Here is a 19,088-nt window from a genome sequence, read left to right as displayed (position 1 = left end):
TATTGATGTGTCTGTTGCTTCCCCTTACCTGTTTTGTTAACATTGTTTTGTTGAATAAACATACAATTTTTGTTAAAAAGTTGATCACAAAAAAAAAAAAATGGCAATGGGAGGGTAAAATTCTGTGTGATTTACTGACGCAGATCATAAATGCAGCCAGATTTTTTCTATAATGACCAGCGCAATCTACCAAGAGCAGCACAGATGACCTCAAGCTTTAAGACATTATTTTTTGTTGCACGTTTAATGATGCCGCAAATACAAGCATAGATGTTAGTAAATCGCGTTGCATGATTCATTTTAATACTCTCATCCCATTAATTTTTGCACCTGAAAGAGAAACTCCTACAAATGCATATTTAAAAAGTCATGAACAAAAAACCACGCCTTTCCACGTCTTTAGTAATTCCTGACAGTGCTGTTTTAACACCAAAAGACACAAGATGCAAGCTGTTAGTAAATCTGGCCCTTAAAATGCCACCTATAGGGGTGTTTTATTGAATTTATACATTTCATCATATTTAATATGGACAATGGTGGAAAAGCACTTCATGTCCCATGAATGCTGTGTTTACATAATGACAAAATGTTTTACTTATTGTAAATGTAAAATAAAGTCAAATGTGGTAAACAATTTTTGGTGCTGCATAGAAACATTTGTGTGGGGAAAATTGCTTTGATGGCTGTGTTAATTTTACATTATTGGGCTTAGTTCAGAGAAATTTGAGAAAGCATGTTGAGAAAACATATGCATAATTAGTAATTAATGATCCAGCTATGGTTTGATGTAAACTGTGTTGGGGTAGTGAAATTCCTCTGTTGCTGTAACTTTAAATTCAGAACATTCCTCTTCAAACTCCAAATTCAACAGCCTGTGAGGCTCAAATCAATTCAAATTCAAACCCATGAACTGAAAAGGAACCCATTCGAAATTCCAACTTTGCTCAACCCTGATGCATGTGTGTGTGTTTAAAGGTGAATGCCTCTGTGCTACAATATAGGAAGTCTAGTTTAGGGAGGAGACCACTAAACCTCTCTTCACTCTCTTTCTGTCCTTCAGGCCTGCTCTCTTGTTTCTATTTCTGATCAAAGCCAGATATTTGTGCGTTCTGCTCAGCAGTATGTTGCTTTTCCACTTTAGCTGTGGAAATGCCGGCAGGTTTCGGTTGGTGATCATTAAGTCTGGAATCAACAGCCTCAATCTTTAAAGATATAAAATTTCACATGGCAAATATTTGATTGATTTATTTCCATTTCTGAACTTTAATTAAACCAACCAACTTATTGAGGTGAGGACCCCGAATTAGAGTCAAGAGTAATTTTTTACCAACATATGTTTGGTTGTGTGCAAATATGTCAATCACAGCAAAATAGCAGCATGATGATTATCAGCTATTTTTTTTCCTTTGCCTCTTCTAATAAAACACAAAAAGTGTTATTACGTGTCTTGTTAAAACAGGAAAAGGACAAATCAGCAGTCTATACAAATGAAAAATAGAAGCCCGGTGTGTCATAGATTGCTCAAGAGAGGATGAAAAGAGACTTTCCGAATAGGTGTTGTTGACTTTCCTTCACACGCATCACTCTGTACCTCATTTCCCATCATCCCCTCATAATGACCTCTCTTTCATCTGTAATATCTAAAGTGTCAGGTGGAAGAGAAAAGATGCAAAGAGACTGCCTTCAAAAGCACTGGCATGGTTTTGAGTTGAAGAGAGTCCTTCTCATCTGTCTGCTAAGAGCATCAGTCTGAAGACTGATTGAATCTTACCGATTCATCTTAACACGCACAAGTACAAAAATAAATAATTCTTGCAATGTGAATACATCATGCTAGGTTTTTTAATTAAAGGATTATCCCACACTGTAAAAAAAAAAAAAAAAAAAACTGATATTGTACTGGCAGAAAATTACCAGGACATTTTCTGTTAAATTTACAGACATTTCCTTCAACATTGAAATGGAAAAAAAATTCTGTAGATTTACATTTTCTTCTGTACCATAAACAGAAAATCCGTTATGCAGATATTAAAAAAAAATTATAGCATAGGCCTATCTTTTGTAGCAAATAAATCCAGCACAATATATACAAATTGAACATGGTTTATTTTTACGTGATGGAAACATTCTTAAAAGTGCGTTCAGCAGCTTTTATTTGCCTTAAAGTCAAAAACATTATGACATCAATTCATTTAACAATGTGTATAGCATCACTGAAAATGCTTATATTATGGAACACTTTTTAATTTTAAACAACAACATGCAAAAAAAAAAAAAAAAAAAAAAAAAAAAAAAACCTTGAGCAGGTACTTGTACAGTATTGGTGTTGCACTAAATAGTGGTTATGAAGATAAACATTTTCAAATACATGGGGACATATTTTTTATACAAAGACAGGAATGTCATTAATAACAATTGCTACAGACTTATAGTCAATAGTCAAGTGAAATGATTGTTGACTAAACTTCTTGTTCGCACAATGCAAAGTGTAAAAAAAAAATAAAGGTACATTCCTTTAAATTATTACGGTATAGTGTACTATATTTTTACAGTCTTTTTTTTTACAGTGCATTTAGTAGGCTGTTAACTACTGTGACCAAATTATTGAGCCAAGTACGAGAACTTACTTCTCCTTAAATTATATATATTTTTAAGTTGTGTAAACTCCTTAAACTGAAAATTTACCGTTTTTAATAAAATGAAAATAAATGTATTTTATGAGCTGAACTTGAGAACTGGTCAAGAATAATTTATAAATTATTCATGCTGTTTTGTTGAAAAATATCAAAAGATTAATTGAAAAGATTACACTCAAAAGTGGAACGGGGTATGGTTCACATGAAAAAACGCTAGTGTGAACGCTGTCATCAGACCCTGGTGCGCACTGGGGTACCGAACCCGAGACCACATGGAGAAGGTGGTCCCAGTTCGGTTGCTCCCGAGCTGTGGCACGGTTCGCGTGAATGTGCAAGCAACACGGACTCGGGTGCACACTTGTTCAAGAAGTAAAGTATCCTGCGCATGCATAACACTGTCAATATAATTGTTTCCTCAACACACGAGAGAGGCGAGGTTGAGTCCACACACTCCTAAAAGTCAAAATTAAATCAATTAAAATTAAATCATTAAAATAATAAAAATGAATTATTATACTGTGCATAAGAGCACCCAAATAACAAAAAAAAAATTACAACTATGCTCAGTCATGTTGTGTTTTCCATGCGTTTGCGATGACGTAAGGTGACTGCAAACGCACCTGGGTTTGATAAAACTATTGAGTGTGAAAGCAGACCAACATTGTGGGTAGTGCCAGGAACAATCATGCTCAGACCGCAACAAACGAGCCCAGTGTAAAAGCTCTCTTAAATTTTGGTCAGAATACTGTAGGCAGGAGACACACATAGGGACATAATAGGCCAGACGACAAAAAGTGAACTGAACACAACTTATTGTGTTCCTGTAGCTCAGTTGGTAGAGCATTGTGCTATCAAGCGCAAGTTTGGGGTTCGATTCCCCGGGAACACATGATAGGTAAAATTTGATAGCATAAATGCACTGTAAGTTGCTTTGGATAAAAGTGTCTGATAAATTCATTAAAAAAAGTAGTAGGGCTTAAGTAGGAGGGCTGATGAGGGTAATTAATGACACGCACCTGAACCAAATGACAATAATTGGACATGAGGGAAAACGAGGTCACACAGAACACGTGAGTAATGAAAACACAGCAAAAGTCCAATAGGATGTGACAAGGGTATTCATTAATTATAGGGTAGTCTCGAGTAGCCAGATCTTCAGACTGATGGCTATGGCAGCTTTCATTGGCCAAGGCTTGTCCACCCGTCCACAAACATATCAAACAACCAATCACAGTTTGTTTCGTTCAGCGTCACATTTCAGGGCGTGGAAATGTCGCCACAATAACAGACCGGAGTGTAAAACTCACAGAAGCATTTTAAAGATTATATGTCTCGAACTTAAAATTTTTGACATACTTTTGAATATTCTGTGTTTAGTTGATCCTGATAAGCGTTCATCGTCACAGATGTAAACTCAACGGCTTTCTTCTTTTGAGAGGGGGTTTAACACTGCAGAATTTTTGTTTTCAGGCAGAATGTGGGATGTGGGGAATGGAGGGTTGTGAGTGAAATGTTTTTTGACTGCTTTTCCTTTATAGCCATTAGAAAATTTAAGAAATCAGGATATATATTTTGTGATTTGACTGGAACGGAGATTCTGTGACACCTGAGCTATGCTCCAATAACTGGTGACCTCTGACTTACATATCCCAGGACTCTGTACTTCTCTGTCAAGTTATAATAACAAGACTTATATATTTGCCTTTGACATTCTTTACTAAGACAGTGAAAGAGGTTTATTGTAAATCCACACAGATCTAAGCTAAACCACTGTTCAAGAGTTTGTGGTCAGTAAGATATGTATTGGAAAGAAATTAATAAATTAATTCAGCAAGGACAAACTAAATGGGCAAATATAATGTTACAAATATTCTGTTTTGAAATAAATAATAAATATGAATCAGGTATTAAGTGGCTATTGTGAAGAAATGATTGCAAACATTTTTTAGTATGTAGTTAGCAGATTTACATAGGGGTTATGATATTATCCTATTCATTTATTAATATTAACATGACACTTTAAATAATGCAAAGTACACATTTGTGTTTACTGTTTGCATTAAATGCATTTGTATGCTACTGGCTTGTTTTGAATTTACTAGAATTCGACATCTACAACAGCAGCAAGTGTCTGAGCCTCCTGTCTTTATTCCTGTTTGTGTTTCTCTCTTCATTCTGTTTCTTTATTCTCTGAGGTTTAATTTGGAGTGACAGATTTTTATCTGGAGCAAGCAATGAATTAGCATGACAATTCAAATACGAAATTATTCACCAACCCAACAGCAAACATTCACATCTCATCATTAACCTGTAGACACACACAACAACATATTCACACTCACACACACACACACACACACACACACACCATAAATCATGAAGGAAAGACTTAAGCAAATAGACTACATTGCATTAGTCTTGCATTTATTGAGGACAATACAGTAGTGGGGTCTATTTATTAAATTATGTAGTATTTCATAGCACTCTTTCTTTCTGTGCTGGACATGTCTTTTTTATAACATTTAAAGACACAAGAAAACAACTGACCTAAAAATAATTTCTTATGTCATGGCACAGAACATGCACTAGCAGCACCAGAAACCCATCTCAGTATTTTAGTAAAGCCTTTCTTCCACAAATGGAACATTATGATTTATTATTATTATTATTATTATTATTATTATTATTATTATTATTATTATTATTATTATTATTATTATTATTATTTTAGTGAGCTGGTCCACAGTGCTAGTCATTGTTGACTGTATATTTTTATTTGACTTTTTTTCCTGTTGAATAAATACAGTTGTTGGACAGTAAATGATTAGAGTTTTCTTTCTTTCTTTGCAACATAGTTTATATATACTCTGGTCTGAAAACTTGAGTCCACTTGACTCTTTGAAAGCTTTTGAGCTTTAAACTGTCTTTTGGAAAGTAATACCCATCTTATTTGACAAGCTGCACTTTGGTGCATTTGATATGGGACACGTGAACACACACACACTTACAGAACAGAAAGTATTGACTGGTCCCAGTGTGTGTGAGTCGGATTGCAGCTGCTGTCATTGTGTGTCCATCACTGCTTTGGTCTTTGGAGTGTGAGTAGAAGGTGGGGGGTCTTTGTGGCTGTGCTCTCCTGTTATAGAGGGCTGTTAAGATGCCTGCTAGCCTGCGGGGGTCCTGATGACTGAATGAGGCCTCTCTCCTTGCCAGGCCTTTGAGAATGGTTGAGGCGGGAGGGGGGGAAATGAACACATCTCTCGCAACCAATATCACAGGCTAGCGAGGCACGGCTAATCAAACAAAATGACAGATATTAAATGTGTGAGTGAGTCATGGCAATACATTTGAGAGAGAAAAAAAGGTCTCATTTCCTGACCCACTTTGCTTTATGTGATGTGTGTGTGTGTGTGTGTGTGTGTGTGTGTGTGTTTGTAATTGTTAAGATATTGAATTTAGCTTAATGGTACTAAAGCTGTTACTTTTTCACAGATAGTTTGAACCTAATGTGTAAAATTGCTAAATGTATTCTGGTTGTGGTTTGGTAAAATTCACAGGTGAAACATTTTTTGTAACACTTTTCTAAATGTGTGTTTGGACAATGTATAAAAGGTTCCCAAGTAGAAAAGAAGGGTGGGTCACACCGTGTCCCCCCACTCTGACAGATGCAACCAATCACAGTCTGGAAATGGAGAAGCGCCAAATTGCAATCTCCTCCTCATCAGAAAGAGATAAAGGTACCTTCCAAAAGATGCTCCTGACGAATCTGAGTCCAATGAGGGAGGAAGCTATAACAGCTACATTGTTCTAAGTCTGAATCTGCAAGAGGAAGGGTAACTAATGGATCAATTCTGAGTCTCGGTCCTCTAAAGAGACAAACTAAATAGAACAACCCGTTCTGAGTCTCCGGCCTGTTCCAAGAAAGGCAGCAACAGACACAACCGTTCTGAGTCTGAGTCCTGTCCAGGAAAGTACTGCAACAGATCACCAACATTCTGAACCTCTAGCCCGTGAGGAAAGAGGCAATAACAGATATAAAGTCCTGGGTCTCCAGCTTTGAGGCAGTAACAGATACAACCAGGTTCTGAGCCTTCAGCCTGTGAGAAGAGAAATATTACGTTTAGAGTCTTCGTTCAGTGAGACAGCAAAAGATGCACATCCTGAGTCTCCATCCTAGGGAGACAAAGCAAATTTACCAAAGAGAGGCAGAAGACACACAGGCATCTGCATCAAGGTTAAGAACCTTGGCATTGTTGTGTATTATACAGTATATGATTTTCCTAATTTACATTAGATGTTATGTAGCTTATTGCAGTTGATAAAAATAACCTTTCACATATTTGTTTGATGCATAATTCTTCACCTTATTTGTTTCAGAGTAGCAGCAGTTTAGCTTTCCAGATAACTTAGCTCTGACTTAGCAACATCCAACTCACCTTTTTCATTCATGGTATTCATTTAGTAGTTGAGCTTAGATTACACTTGTCTTTTGTTAATAAAATCTTTTTTTTTTTTATGACACTTGTGTCTTCCTTGTGTTGATGATACAGAAAGTATGTACCAATCATTACACTATTTTGCCTCCCTAGGTTGGTGAAAGCTCCCTAAATCTAGAATCAAATTTAGAACCCACTCAAACCATACACACGCACACACAAATGACAGACTCCAAATTATCTTAACAACAATACAGTTTAAACATTTGGGATATATATATATATATATTTTTTTTTGTCTGAAATAAATTAATACTTTTTATTCAGCAAGAACACAAATTGAATTAAAATTGAAAGACAAAACAATAATAATGTTAAAAAAGATTTCTGAATAAATGCTGTTCTTTTGGTCTTTTTTATTAAACAGAGAATGCTGAAAAAACATCAGTTTCCACAAAAATATTAAGCATTACAGGTGTTTTCATCATTAATGATAACAAGAGATGGTTTTTAAGCAGCTAAACGGCATAGAAAGATTTCTGGAGAATTTTGTGACACTGAAGATTAGAGTAATGACTTTTCTAAAAATTCAGCCTTGCCACACAGTAGGAAATTACATTTTATAATATATTCTTTAGTCTTAAAATTATGGTTTATTATTTTTTGTCACATTGTTAAAATAATTAAATATAATTGAGCAATTTAGTGATCTTAAAATGATACTGTATTCCATCAAATTAAGAAAGTTTTTGGAAAAAGTTTTTGGAAAAAAGTGCAAAAAAGATTCTTGAAGTTCTTGAAATTGGTAAAAAAAATTTTTGCGTTCATCAGCATTACAACAAGGTCAAAAACAAATGTTTGTTGTTGTGAATCTGGTGAAAAAAAAAAAAAGCTGGTCAACAGCTGAATCAGCTTTTATTTCTCTTTTCCTCTCTCTCCTTCTCTCCTTTAGAAGAAACAGCATTTGAGGCAGGAGTAAGGGTGCAGATCCACAGTCAGGCGGAGCCTCCCTTTGTACATGAGCTGGGCTTTGGAGTCGCCCCAGGCTTTCAGACCTTCGTGGCTACCCAGGAGCAAAGAGTGAGTGAGCCTTGACTTAAAATATTTGTCCTCAGCCTAAATATTTTGGTCTCTCAAGCCCTATTAACATCTTGTATTAACATACATCTAAGGTGATCCTACCACAATAGTGGTGCTTAAATCACAGGAGTTTAGTAATAGAAGTTGGTAATGTAAACAGTAAGTCATTCTGACTCATCCCACACATCAGCTCCGAACATCCCGCCAAAACCAGATCACGTGGGTTAGTAAATAGGGCCTTTTTAATCCATACCCATGTGATCATGCTCTTCATTGCTCCACACTTCTATTCTGTTTCATGTGTAATGTTTACATTTCGTCAACCTCCTCATGGGTGTTCGATCTTAAAAGACCATCATGTGGTTTGTTTGTCCGTGTGTGTGAGACGGGTGAGATTGTGAGCATACAATTTTTTTCACTAGTTTTTTCATTCACTTAAATATTGACTGCTCTTAATTATACCTATTCCACAAATCTTTATTTTTTCTACTGGTATTTCGTTTTCCACTTTGTTATACTTTGTCTTTGTTGTCCTGATGCTGCAAGGCTTTAATATCTCCAGCTGTGACCTTGCTGGCAATCTGACTGCCATTTGTTTGCAATCAGTCTCACTGAGTCAGAGTCTCGCCAAAGTGAGCAGAAAACAAGCGTAGCATTGTGTTTTTCTGAGAAAAGAGTGATTTCCATGTTAAATCATTTGTTTGGTGCTAATTCAAACAGTGTCACACATGGCATTATGTGTTTTTGTGAAGAATCATCTGAATGGCATACACTTATATGAGACTGTAGACTGTCCTCCATAATAGTTTTCTATAAGCAGTTATTTAATTACATTATGTATGATGTAGGTCCGTAAATCACAGGAGTTTAGTAATAGAAGTGCTCAAATCACATTCAATAGTCAGAAATGGATGCACAGTACTTTATTTTGCCATGTACCATGTAGTTTGGTGATTCAAATCTAGACAATGAACTATATAGACTTTACCAGCCGAGACAACAGAATAAACAGTCCTTATACAGCTGAAGAAGCAGAAAAGGTCTGAAGTCAGAAGACGGAAATACTGACAAAGACAAAACATGAGCTTAACATTGGTATACCTCACACGTTTGATGAAGGAGAAAATCCTGAGTCATGATGCCCAAGTTGTTTCTTTTTTGTTAGACAAGTAAGCGACTACAAGTTTATTTGTCGTTTCCTTGTTAATTGCATTCACGGATGATTACAGGTTTTGTTTGATTATGCTAATTGTCATGTTTAGGTGGCTGTTAAACTGAAATACAGGCTAATGACAGTGTGCTAGTAACCTCAGCCCTCTATAGTTGTGCTGTGTAATTATGATTATGAGCATTAGGACTGTTTGGCAAGCCTTTAGTGGTATGCGTTTTATTCCTTGTCATACCAGCCCAATAATATACTAAAATCACTGGCAAGAATCAGCATTAATAATGGTAATAAAAGTTTGTTTTGTTTTTTGTTTTCTTGTCAAAGGCATCTGTCTGGTCACAGCAACCTTTATAAACTCTTATGGATGATACATATGCAGCGTTGGTGTTTCTGTCAGGGTGCCTGCAGCCTTCGCCCTCCCTGCTGTTATCTGAGAGTGTAAGGCTGGTGTTCACTTATCTGCTGTTGTGTCCAGGTTAGGGAGGGTATCAACATCTCTCCCTGGGCTACTTTTATCTGTCAGGGTCTCCTGCTCTCTTACCTTGTGTTATCTGCTCTTTCTCTCTCTCTCTCTCTCTCTCTCTCTCTTCACTCTCTCATTTTTTAACAATTTCTTTCTACAGCATGTTTTAGATTGCTTTTAATTTAGTAAAATAGTTTAACTGTGCAATACATTTTGTAATAATAGTTTTATATTTTTTTAAGGCAATACACTTTATGGAAAACAATAATTTTTTCTGTGTCTGCAATGGTAGAAAAATTCTGCACAAACCTCCCGTAATATGCGGCTAACCCTAAAGAATTTTTGAACTGAAGCTTGTAGGAGTGGGCCACTCACTCACTGCTTCTTGCTCTGTGCCTGACCCCTGCCTCCTAAGCTTGTGCCCCAAGAATGTCACCTCCCTCCTAAAAAAATGACATTTCTCTGGGTGCAGCTTCAAGCCAGACTCGCTCACGTGACCAAGGACATGCCTGAGAGCCTCTAGAGAGGCCTGAAAAGATCTACCATGGACCAGGATGTCATCCAGGTACACCGGACACTCTGACCGTGGAATACCTGATAACATCCTTTCCATTAACCTAACAAAGGTAGTTGGCACATTGCAGAGGTCGAAGCAGAGCACTCTGAACTTCCATAACCCCCTACTTGAACAAAAAACAGTTTCTGGTCTGGCATTGGGAACAAGTGGCACCTTCTAATAGCCAGTGCACAGGTCCAGGGAAGTGATCCATGATGACCCAGCTACGAGGTCCAGTGACACATCCACCCGAGGGATGGGATATGAGTCCATCCTGGTGACCTCATTAAGGTGCCTATAGTCAACACAAAATCTCCACTGACCCCCCTTTTTAGGTACCATGACCACCAGTGCAGCCCACACACTCTCAGATGGCTCAGTAATAAATGTCCAGCAAGAGCTTATCATCAGCATCCTAGCGGGTAATGGGGAGCCTCCGAGGCTGCAACCTAAAGGGCATGGCATCTCCTATCTCAGTTTCGTGCAGCACCAGATGTGTTTGCCCCACATCAAATGTGAAACAATGTTGGAAATCAACCAACAAATCCCAAAACTCCTCTTGCTGACTCTCATCAAAACCCTCCCAATTCTTCAGACACATCTCCCTCAAAGCAACCAACCCTTCCAAATCTCCAAAAGGTGCAAACAAAGCACCATTCTCCTGTCCATAGTTGAAAATCTATAGTTGGGTTTTCCTTAGTTGTCAGTTATAAACATTAAAATTAAAAGAAATAAACATTTGAAATATATCAGTCTGTGTGTCATGAATAAATATAAAAGTTTCACTTTTTGAATGGAATTAGTGAAATAAATAAACTTTTTGATGATATTATAATTATATGAACAGCACCTGTATGTTAGACCTGTGTTTTTGATCACTCTCTGCTCCTCGTGGTCATTTGCCATTAATCAAAATGGAATTAATGTGCAAAAACCAGAAATAGGATCAACTCATCACCAGCAACTCGCTGTAATAACACTGACTCTGATTAAGTTTTTCAAACATTACATTGATTACATTTATTTATTTATTTATTTTGACAGGAGATGATGATTTTGATCGTTTTATTGATTATCTAAACAGCTTTATTCCAATGATCAAATTTAATATAGAAGCAAGTTTCAAAAACATATTTTTTTCCCCATGCAAAAAGCTTCCATTACATTCCTCTGAAGAAAGTTGTCCCTTACAGATAATTTCTCAGAATCAAGAGGTTTCTTTTTAGAGGATATCCTGATAAATTGCTTAAGCAAGCAATTGAAATGGTAAATTCTACACCAGTTAATTTACAATCCAAGACATCTTAAAGACCTCCTTATACTGTATGTGTTGTACCACATTAACTGTTCATAGTCAGGCAAGCAATTCTATCATCAATAAACATTGGCATGTTCAGAGAGCCGATGACAAGGAGCCGTCCCTTTTCTCATATTATAGAGGATGTAACCAGAGACAGTTTATAAGAAACATGCCACTTCCTCAATCCTCAATACAACTATATTAGGAAAACCCATAATGGCAAAGATGGCGGTTGTGTGCACATGTCCCGCTCATTTCACTGGTTTCTTTCCATGTAAGATTTGTTTAGCTTGTGAAAATGCAATTAAAATGGACTCTCTCACTAGCACCACCAGTCAGAAAACATTCAAAATCAGAGAAACCATCACTTGTCTGTCATCTTTTGTCTGGATTTACAGTGTCAAATTTTAGCCCTAGTCCAGATCTGCATTTAAAGGCACAAATTTGTAATTTTTGCCGCTGGAGGGCACATATTCAAAATGGGAGTTGTCATCTTCATCCAAATAGCCAATGTAATCCGACGGGACTTGGGCAGAAATCATGTTCATGGATGAGCAAATGATTTATTAACGTAGTAGAATGAAGCAGGGTGAGGCTGAAACCCATCGAAGCGAAACTAGAGCGCTGAAAGAGTGTGACACGCAGCTCAAAAGCAGTGGAGCTTTTATTATGCCACAGTCGACCACTTCCACTCCTTCCAGTCATGCATATATGAGGGGCAGTGCTCTTTTCTCATACTAGATACATTTGAAAGTTATAATGCTACTCTGTTTGGTCGTCACTGGTCTTTTAAAACGCACAACATATTAAAGTGTCTTTGGTGTTTCCACGTTTTCTACAAAACAGAACTGTAAATCGAGGGGTTAAAATGTCATTGGCAGGTGACACAATGACACTATGGAGACAGTCCATGTCACTAGTTAAAATTGCTTATGTCTCTGGATTTAAACATTCCAATATCTATCTATCTATCTATCTATCTATCTATCTATCTATCTATCTATCTATCTATCTATCTATCTATCTATCTATCTATCTATCTATCTATCTATCTATCTATCTATCTATCTATCTATCTACAATAGATATCTATAGAAAACTCAAAATGATTTTTTTTTCTTCATGCAGAAATCACCTCTTCATTAGCACATATACTAAACTTTAAAGTTTTATACCTATCCTACTTTTGAGTAGTTCGTTCATATATCATTCAGCTGATTTATATGACATTTTATTCTTAAAAAACATGGTTTCTTATTTTCTGGCTGTTGACAGTATTTTTGATTTATGGAGTGATAAAAGAGATATCCAAAGTCCCCAATGTAAACAACTTCAACTCTAATTCGTCAACAAAACGAAAGAAGAATTTTGAACCTGACTTTATCCAGTGTTCAGATTTTTCTTCTAGAAATGTAGGCAAATTAGTACATATTTAATTAGACAATGCATCATTTATACATAACATTTCAGAAAATTGTAAAACAAAACAATTGCCCTACTGTATGTACTGTGATTAATGTATTTATTTATTTATTTTTTATAAAACTGTGGTACCTTGCCTACTCTTTGCAGTTAGCAAGTCTGTCTTCTGCACACTATTATGGTTGACATCTTTGCATAGGAAAATATAATTGGCCCTGTCATGTGTAGAAGAGTTTTGAACAATCCAGGTGATGAATAATGGTCATATACAGTACAGTATTGGTGCTTTTCCACTGCGTGGTATGACTCGGCTCAGTACGGTACGGCACCACTCGACTCAGCACTATTTGCATTTCCACTGCAGTTTAGTATTGCTTTAGAGTGGGCAGCATTATTCACGGTTCACTTGGAACCTCAACCGTGGTGGTACTAAAAAAAGTACCAGGTACTGTACCCAGGTAAGTGGTTGTAATCAATTTATTTTATCTACATTTAAACAAATTTAGTTGACTAATATCCAACAAAATGAGTTTATTTAAATGTAGCTAAAATAAATTGATTGCAGCCACTTACCTTAAAAAATTAATGAATACTTTACTTTTAGACATGTTACTGTTTTGATTAGTAATTAATTGGTTATTCTTTATTCATTGTTCATAGTTAGCAAATAGTTCTCAATACAGATATTTTTATTTAGCATTACTGAATACCTTATGAGGACCTACTTTTGTCCTTAATTTTCTATTATTTACTGCTTAGTTAATATTGCTTCCATATTAGTTAATAGTATTAAGTTCAGTAGTACTTACTTTTTGCATAGTTTTTGGGTCTGTTTTTGGGTCAATATTATTATTATTTTTATTATTATTATTATTATTATTAAAGCAACTTTAATTCTTGTTCAAATGTAGAGTTGAGCCAGAGTAACCATTGCTACTAGCTTTGTGTCTCATAATTAATATTTATTAATAATCATTTAAATTCAAATACATTTTTCATGATCATGTAGAACAGACATTATTACACATACATTTAATGGATTACAAACAATTCATGCTGACATTCATTGAACCAAACATATAATCCTGTAACTGACACAATCAGGCACTTCAATAGGAAAATGCATTGGGTGTCAGTGGGCCGGCAAGGGAGGCAATGATGTGAAAGTAGGCATTGACTTATTACTGTGGAGGCGTTAGTGTGTTGATGCGTTCATCCATGTTAAGTCACAGTCAGAACAAGTCCTTTTTGCAGTTTGTTTTTAATAATATTTTTCCCAGCATGTTTTTAAACATTAGCCATTAAATATATCAATGTGCTATCATAATTATCTCAACTTATTGCTTGTGAGAGGCACTATAGGGCTAATGCAGTAGACTCACTTTTCAGTGTCTTTAGAGCTGCCTCCAATTTTATGTTCAATATCGTTTTTTTACAGTAAAACGTTAATATTGTAAATGTAAAATGTATTTATTTTTTATACATTTAAGTCTGTAAAGTATAATTATAAATTGAAAATGTAAAGAAAAGTTATTTGATAGATCAATTTAATGCACCCTTGCATAATAAAACATTATTATACTATACTATATTCATTATATTGTATCATTATTATAAAAAATAAAAATAAAAAATAATAAAAAAGGAAGAAAAATAAAAAGTTTACATTAATAGAAAAAAAGCTGTGAAATTAGTATAAATCAAAATAAATAGAAGAACAGAACATTCCTTTAGATTTTGAGATAATTATTTGGTTTTAAAAACCTCTGAAAAACGAATTATCATTAACCCTGATGTCCGAGCCAGGGGCTGTAATGTCTCGCTGATGTAATTTAGCAAGAAACCCATTACAAACGAGACCCAAAGAGAAGGAGAAAAGAGCAAACAAGGTGAATGTGGCCAATTTCTAAAGCCATGTAATATGAATGCAGCTAGTAGGGTGAGCTGCAATGGCTTTTCATTTGATTGAAGAGTCTTGAGTTCACAGATTGAGTCTGATTTTATTCTCAGAAATGCCTTTTCATTCCTCTGTTGTGCTTTAGCTCAGCTGGGGGCTCTGTAATCTTAGCACTGGTTAATTAACTTTATTTAATACAACTTTATTAATTTAACTTTACTTTAGGCTTATAGGACCCTAGCCCCAAAAGTTTAGCCTGTTGCAATGAACTGCTACTTTAACATGGTAAATAGAATATATCATGATTTTCACTGTACATTGTTTCTGTAAATAGCATCTAGAGCTGCTTGCACTTAGCCTATTGTAAATAAGTTATTTCGCTAAAAAAAAGTGTGTTAATTCCACTTAGTGTAAATAGCCACTGCCGTATTTTTCGTTGCCATGGTGAATCATAATATCGGCGCTCCATTGATAATGGCTTTTTGGTCACACTTTATTTTAGGGTCCAATTCACACTATTAACTAACCATTAACTATAACTTTTGCCTCAATTAACTCCTTATTTGATGCTTACTTATAGTTTATAAGGTAGTTGTTAAATTTAGGGAATTGGGTAGGATTATGGATGTCATGCATTATATGCATGCATTATATATCCTTCATATTCATGTTCATCTTCACAAAATCGATAACCGTTTTTGTTTTTGTTATTAAGATAAAAACAGAGAAAGTAGAAGCTTTAGTTGCTCCTAAAAATATTATGGTTGGAACTGCTGTTCTTAGAGAACAAATAAATTATTTTTTTCTTTTTCTTTTTATTTTTTCACAAAATATTAAATAAAATAAATAATAATAATAATAATTCATGTAGTGAACGTACATGTAGCAGAAACAAGATATTACCACCTGCAAAGCTCTTTGAGATATAAATTCAAACTTGAGTGCTTAACTCCCTGTCCCTGAAGGTGCGATTTCTATATATATATATATATATATATATATATATATATATATATATATATATATATATATATATATATATATATATATATATATATATTGAATGTTCACCTGCATTCATGTGATCACAAAATACAGTAAAAACTTTAATAATGTGAAAGATTTTTACAATTTAAAAATTTCAGGCTTTAGTGTCACATGATCTTTCAGAAATTACAAAATATTATAAATATTAAATGTGGAGATTGTGATACTTTTCTTTAAGTGGCAAAGTAAAAGTGTTTACTTTTTCTTTTGAAAAATGCAATGCATTTTGCAAAGTTTATTTGAAATGAACAGTGATCAGAAAGCTTGTGTGTGCATAGGAGCTGTGTAATGACAGAAGGTGGTATATAAAGTATCTACCCTCAGAGTTAGTTGAGTTTGATCACAGAGCAGAGCAATTATAAGCTTCAAACACACTGATGCTGGAAGGGAAGGTCATTATGAAGGGCAGAACCCTGATTTACACTCTCACTGTCTTAATCATTAATTAATAATTAATGTAAATGGAACATCAGCATTTTCTACAACTCAGCTGAATTAAAAATTAAAGCTCACACAAACCTGTACTGATTTGTAATGTTAATAGTAGAACTGATTGTTAAGTCCGATGTGTAATAATTAGAGCTATCAATTTAACATATAACAGCTAGTGTGGTTAGTTTAAAAAATCAATAAAAGTAATTCAATAAAAAAGTAAAGTTATTAGTTATATTCATATTTAAATTTTAATCACAATAGAGGGGCTTGATATGTTTCTGACATCTTTAAATTGATATATATATATATATATATATATATATATATATATATATATATATATATATATATATATATATATATATATATATACATATATATATATATACATATATATACATATATATATATATATATATATATATATATATATATATATATATATATATATAGTGCACGCCTGCTCTATTGGTAGTAGTTCGGCGGAGTTGATGATATTACCGCGACACAGCTACGCTACAGCGAATGTGTGTACACACTGAGACGGGAGAGGTATGTATCAACTCGTCTAAGTTGAAGGAAGAACATAGTGAATATGGAAAAACTGTGGCGTTTTCCTCTAAGGGAGATTTTGGTGCTTCTGGATCATGTTTAGATATGGCTTCTTTTTTGACCTATAGAGATTTAGCCAGCAACTGCGAATGGCATGGTGAATTGTGTTCTCCGACAATGTCAACGACAAAGTATTTCTGAGCCCATGTTGTGATTTCCATTACAGTAGCATTCCTGTATGTGATGCAGTGCTGTCTAAGGGCCCGAAGATCACGGGCATCCAGTATGGTTTTCTGTACATTATGTACCTTTAACTTTTCCGGCCTCTTATTGCTACCTGTCCCAAATTCTTTGGAAAAATTTGGCATGACATTTCAAAATATCTCACTTTTAACATTTGATATGTTATCTATATTCTATTTTATATAAAATATAAGTTTATGAGATTTGTAAATTATTCTGTTCCTTTTTTAATCACAATTTGTATTGTATCCCAACTTTTTGGGTTTTTATTTATATTTTTGTATTCTTTGATGTTGGAAATTACTGATGCATTCACACCTACTTGTAATACACAGATAAAGCATGATTTCAAACATTTTGAATAATACTTCATTAAGTTTGTTTTTCATATAGTTCAAAGGCAGTGTATAGGCTGCACTACCTCTGAAGGAACACTGCAGAAATGCAAATGAAGTTATTATAAGGCTGTTTACCAGAGAATCTGTAATTGATTTTGTTTAAAAGATATTGTTTGTTGCGGCAGGCTTTTGTCAGCATTTCAGATCTGGAAGCTGGGCTTATTTTTGATTCCCAGAGCAGAGGGTCTTTTAAAGTCTTCACATGCCAAAATAGCTTTGATTTTATCTCCACTGACAAATTTCATTTGTCTGTCAGATATCTTTTTTTCCCATCAGCAGCCGCGTGAAATCGGTTCCTCAATCTGTGCCTGATGCTCAGTGGTTTCCAGACGCAGTTGGAAAGAGATTATGTCCCTTCTTATCCCCTCCAAGTCAGCTCATTATTCACATTTGGCTCTTTTGGTCTTAAAACCGCATTACCCATGATGTCCCCCGTTGAGACTAAAAACTAAGACTTAGCTGACCTGCGTGAAAGCATGGGTAATGTGTGCTCGATGAAGTGTGGATGTGGGCAACCGATTGTTTTGGGGCATATGGACTCCTCCTCCTCTCCACCTGCCATTTCCTGTCTCATGTCTCTTCCTCTTGTTGTTTACGATCTCTTTTGTCATTCCCTCTTAAATCTTTAATCCTGCTCCATATTTCTCTCTCCCTTGACATTCACGCCCTTCCCTCCTGCTTCGTTCCCCATCCATCTGCTGCCAGGTTCACTGATACGAGAACCAGTTCAGGGTGTCTGCTCATGGAGAACTGTGGAGTGTGATTGTGCTAGAAGTTGTCTATAAACAATCCTTCCAGCCAATGGACACATGCCAGCAGGATGCCTCTTGCTGCATCTGACAAAATGTGCTTCTTGTGTCTAAGGAAAGTTCTAAGACAAAGACCTCTGTAAAGCATCCTTTTAATTATCATTTTATGATAAATTCATGCAATTGTTTTTCACTCTTGTGCAGAACAGAACAGAGGGACTCTGTGTGCTTTGTGTGCCAAATTGGAATTAATTCACTTTTCTTTTTTTTCTCGATGATTGTGATGTGGTATGCATTTTTTATGGGGTTTTTTTATTTTTTATTTTTTATGTTTTTTTATTTATTTATTATTTTTTACGTTTTCCTGGCTGATATAAAGGTGGTCTTGGACATTATTCTGACATCTATGGATTAAGCTTTGCACCAATTTTGGTTACAAATGCCATTGCAGAAATATCCAGGTGATACAATATTATTTATGTATTCAGCAAGCAAACATGCCCCATAATAGTGGGTTAGTCTTGCTAAGAATCTCCCACTCAGATAGGAAGAGACTGTCTGATTGATCTGATGTCAAATGAAAAGCAACCAACCACAGATTACATTTTTGAGTCACCCATTCTATCTTTACTTTTTAGCTGTGTATGTAGTTTTAAGTGAAAGCTTTTTTATATACTATTAGTTAACATTAGTTAATGCATTAACT

The 19,088-nt window shown here is 35.1% G+C and overlaps 1 protein-coding gene across 1 annotated transcript in view; it reads left to right on the top strand.

The window, feature by feature from the left end:
- Positions 1-19,088, top strand: part of LOC113097157 (acid-sensing ion channel 2-like) — a 45,179-nt gene that overhangs the window by 10,431 nt on the left and 15,660 nt on the right. The window contains exon 3 of the mRNA XM_026262362.1: positions 8,025-8,152. Coding sequence (XP_026118147.1) covers positions 8,025-8,152 — 128 coding nt within the window. The remainder of the gene's footprint in view (positions 1-8,024; positions 8,153-19,088) is intronic.

Source organism: Carassius auratus, unplaced genomic scaffold, assembly GCF_003368295.1.
Source record: "Carassius auratus strain Wakin unplaced genomic scaffold, ASM336829v1 scaf_tig00216124, whole genome shotgun sequence".
NCBI lineage: Eukaryota > Metazoa > Chordata > Actinopteri > Cypriniformes > Cyprinidae > Carassius > Carassius auratus.
The sequence above is the reverse complement of the archived record's forward strand: the minus strand, read 5'-3'. Positions and strand labels throughout refer to the sequence as shown.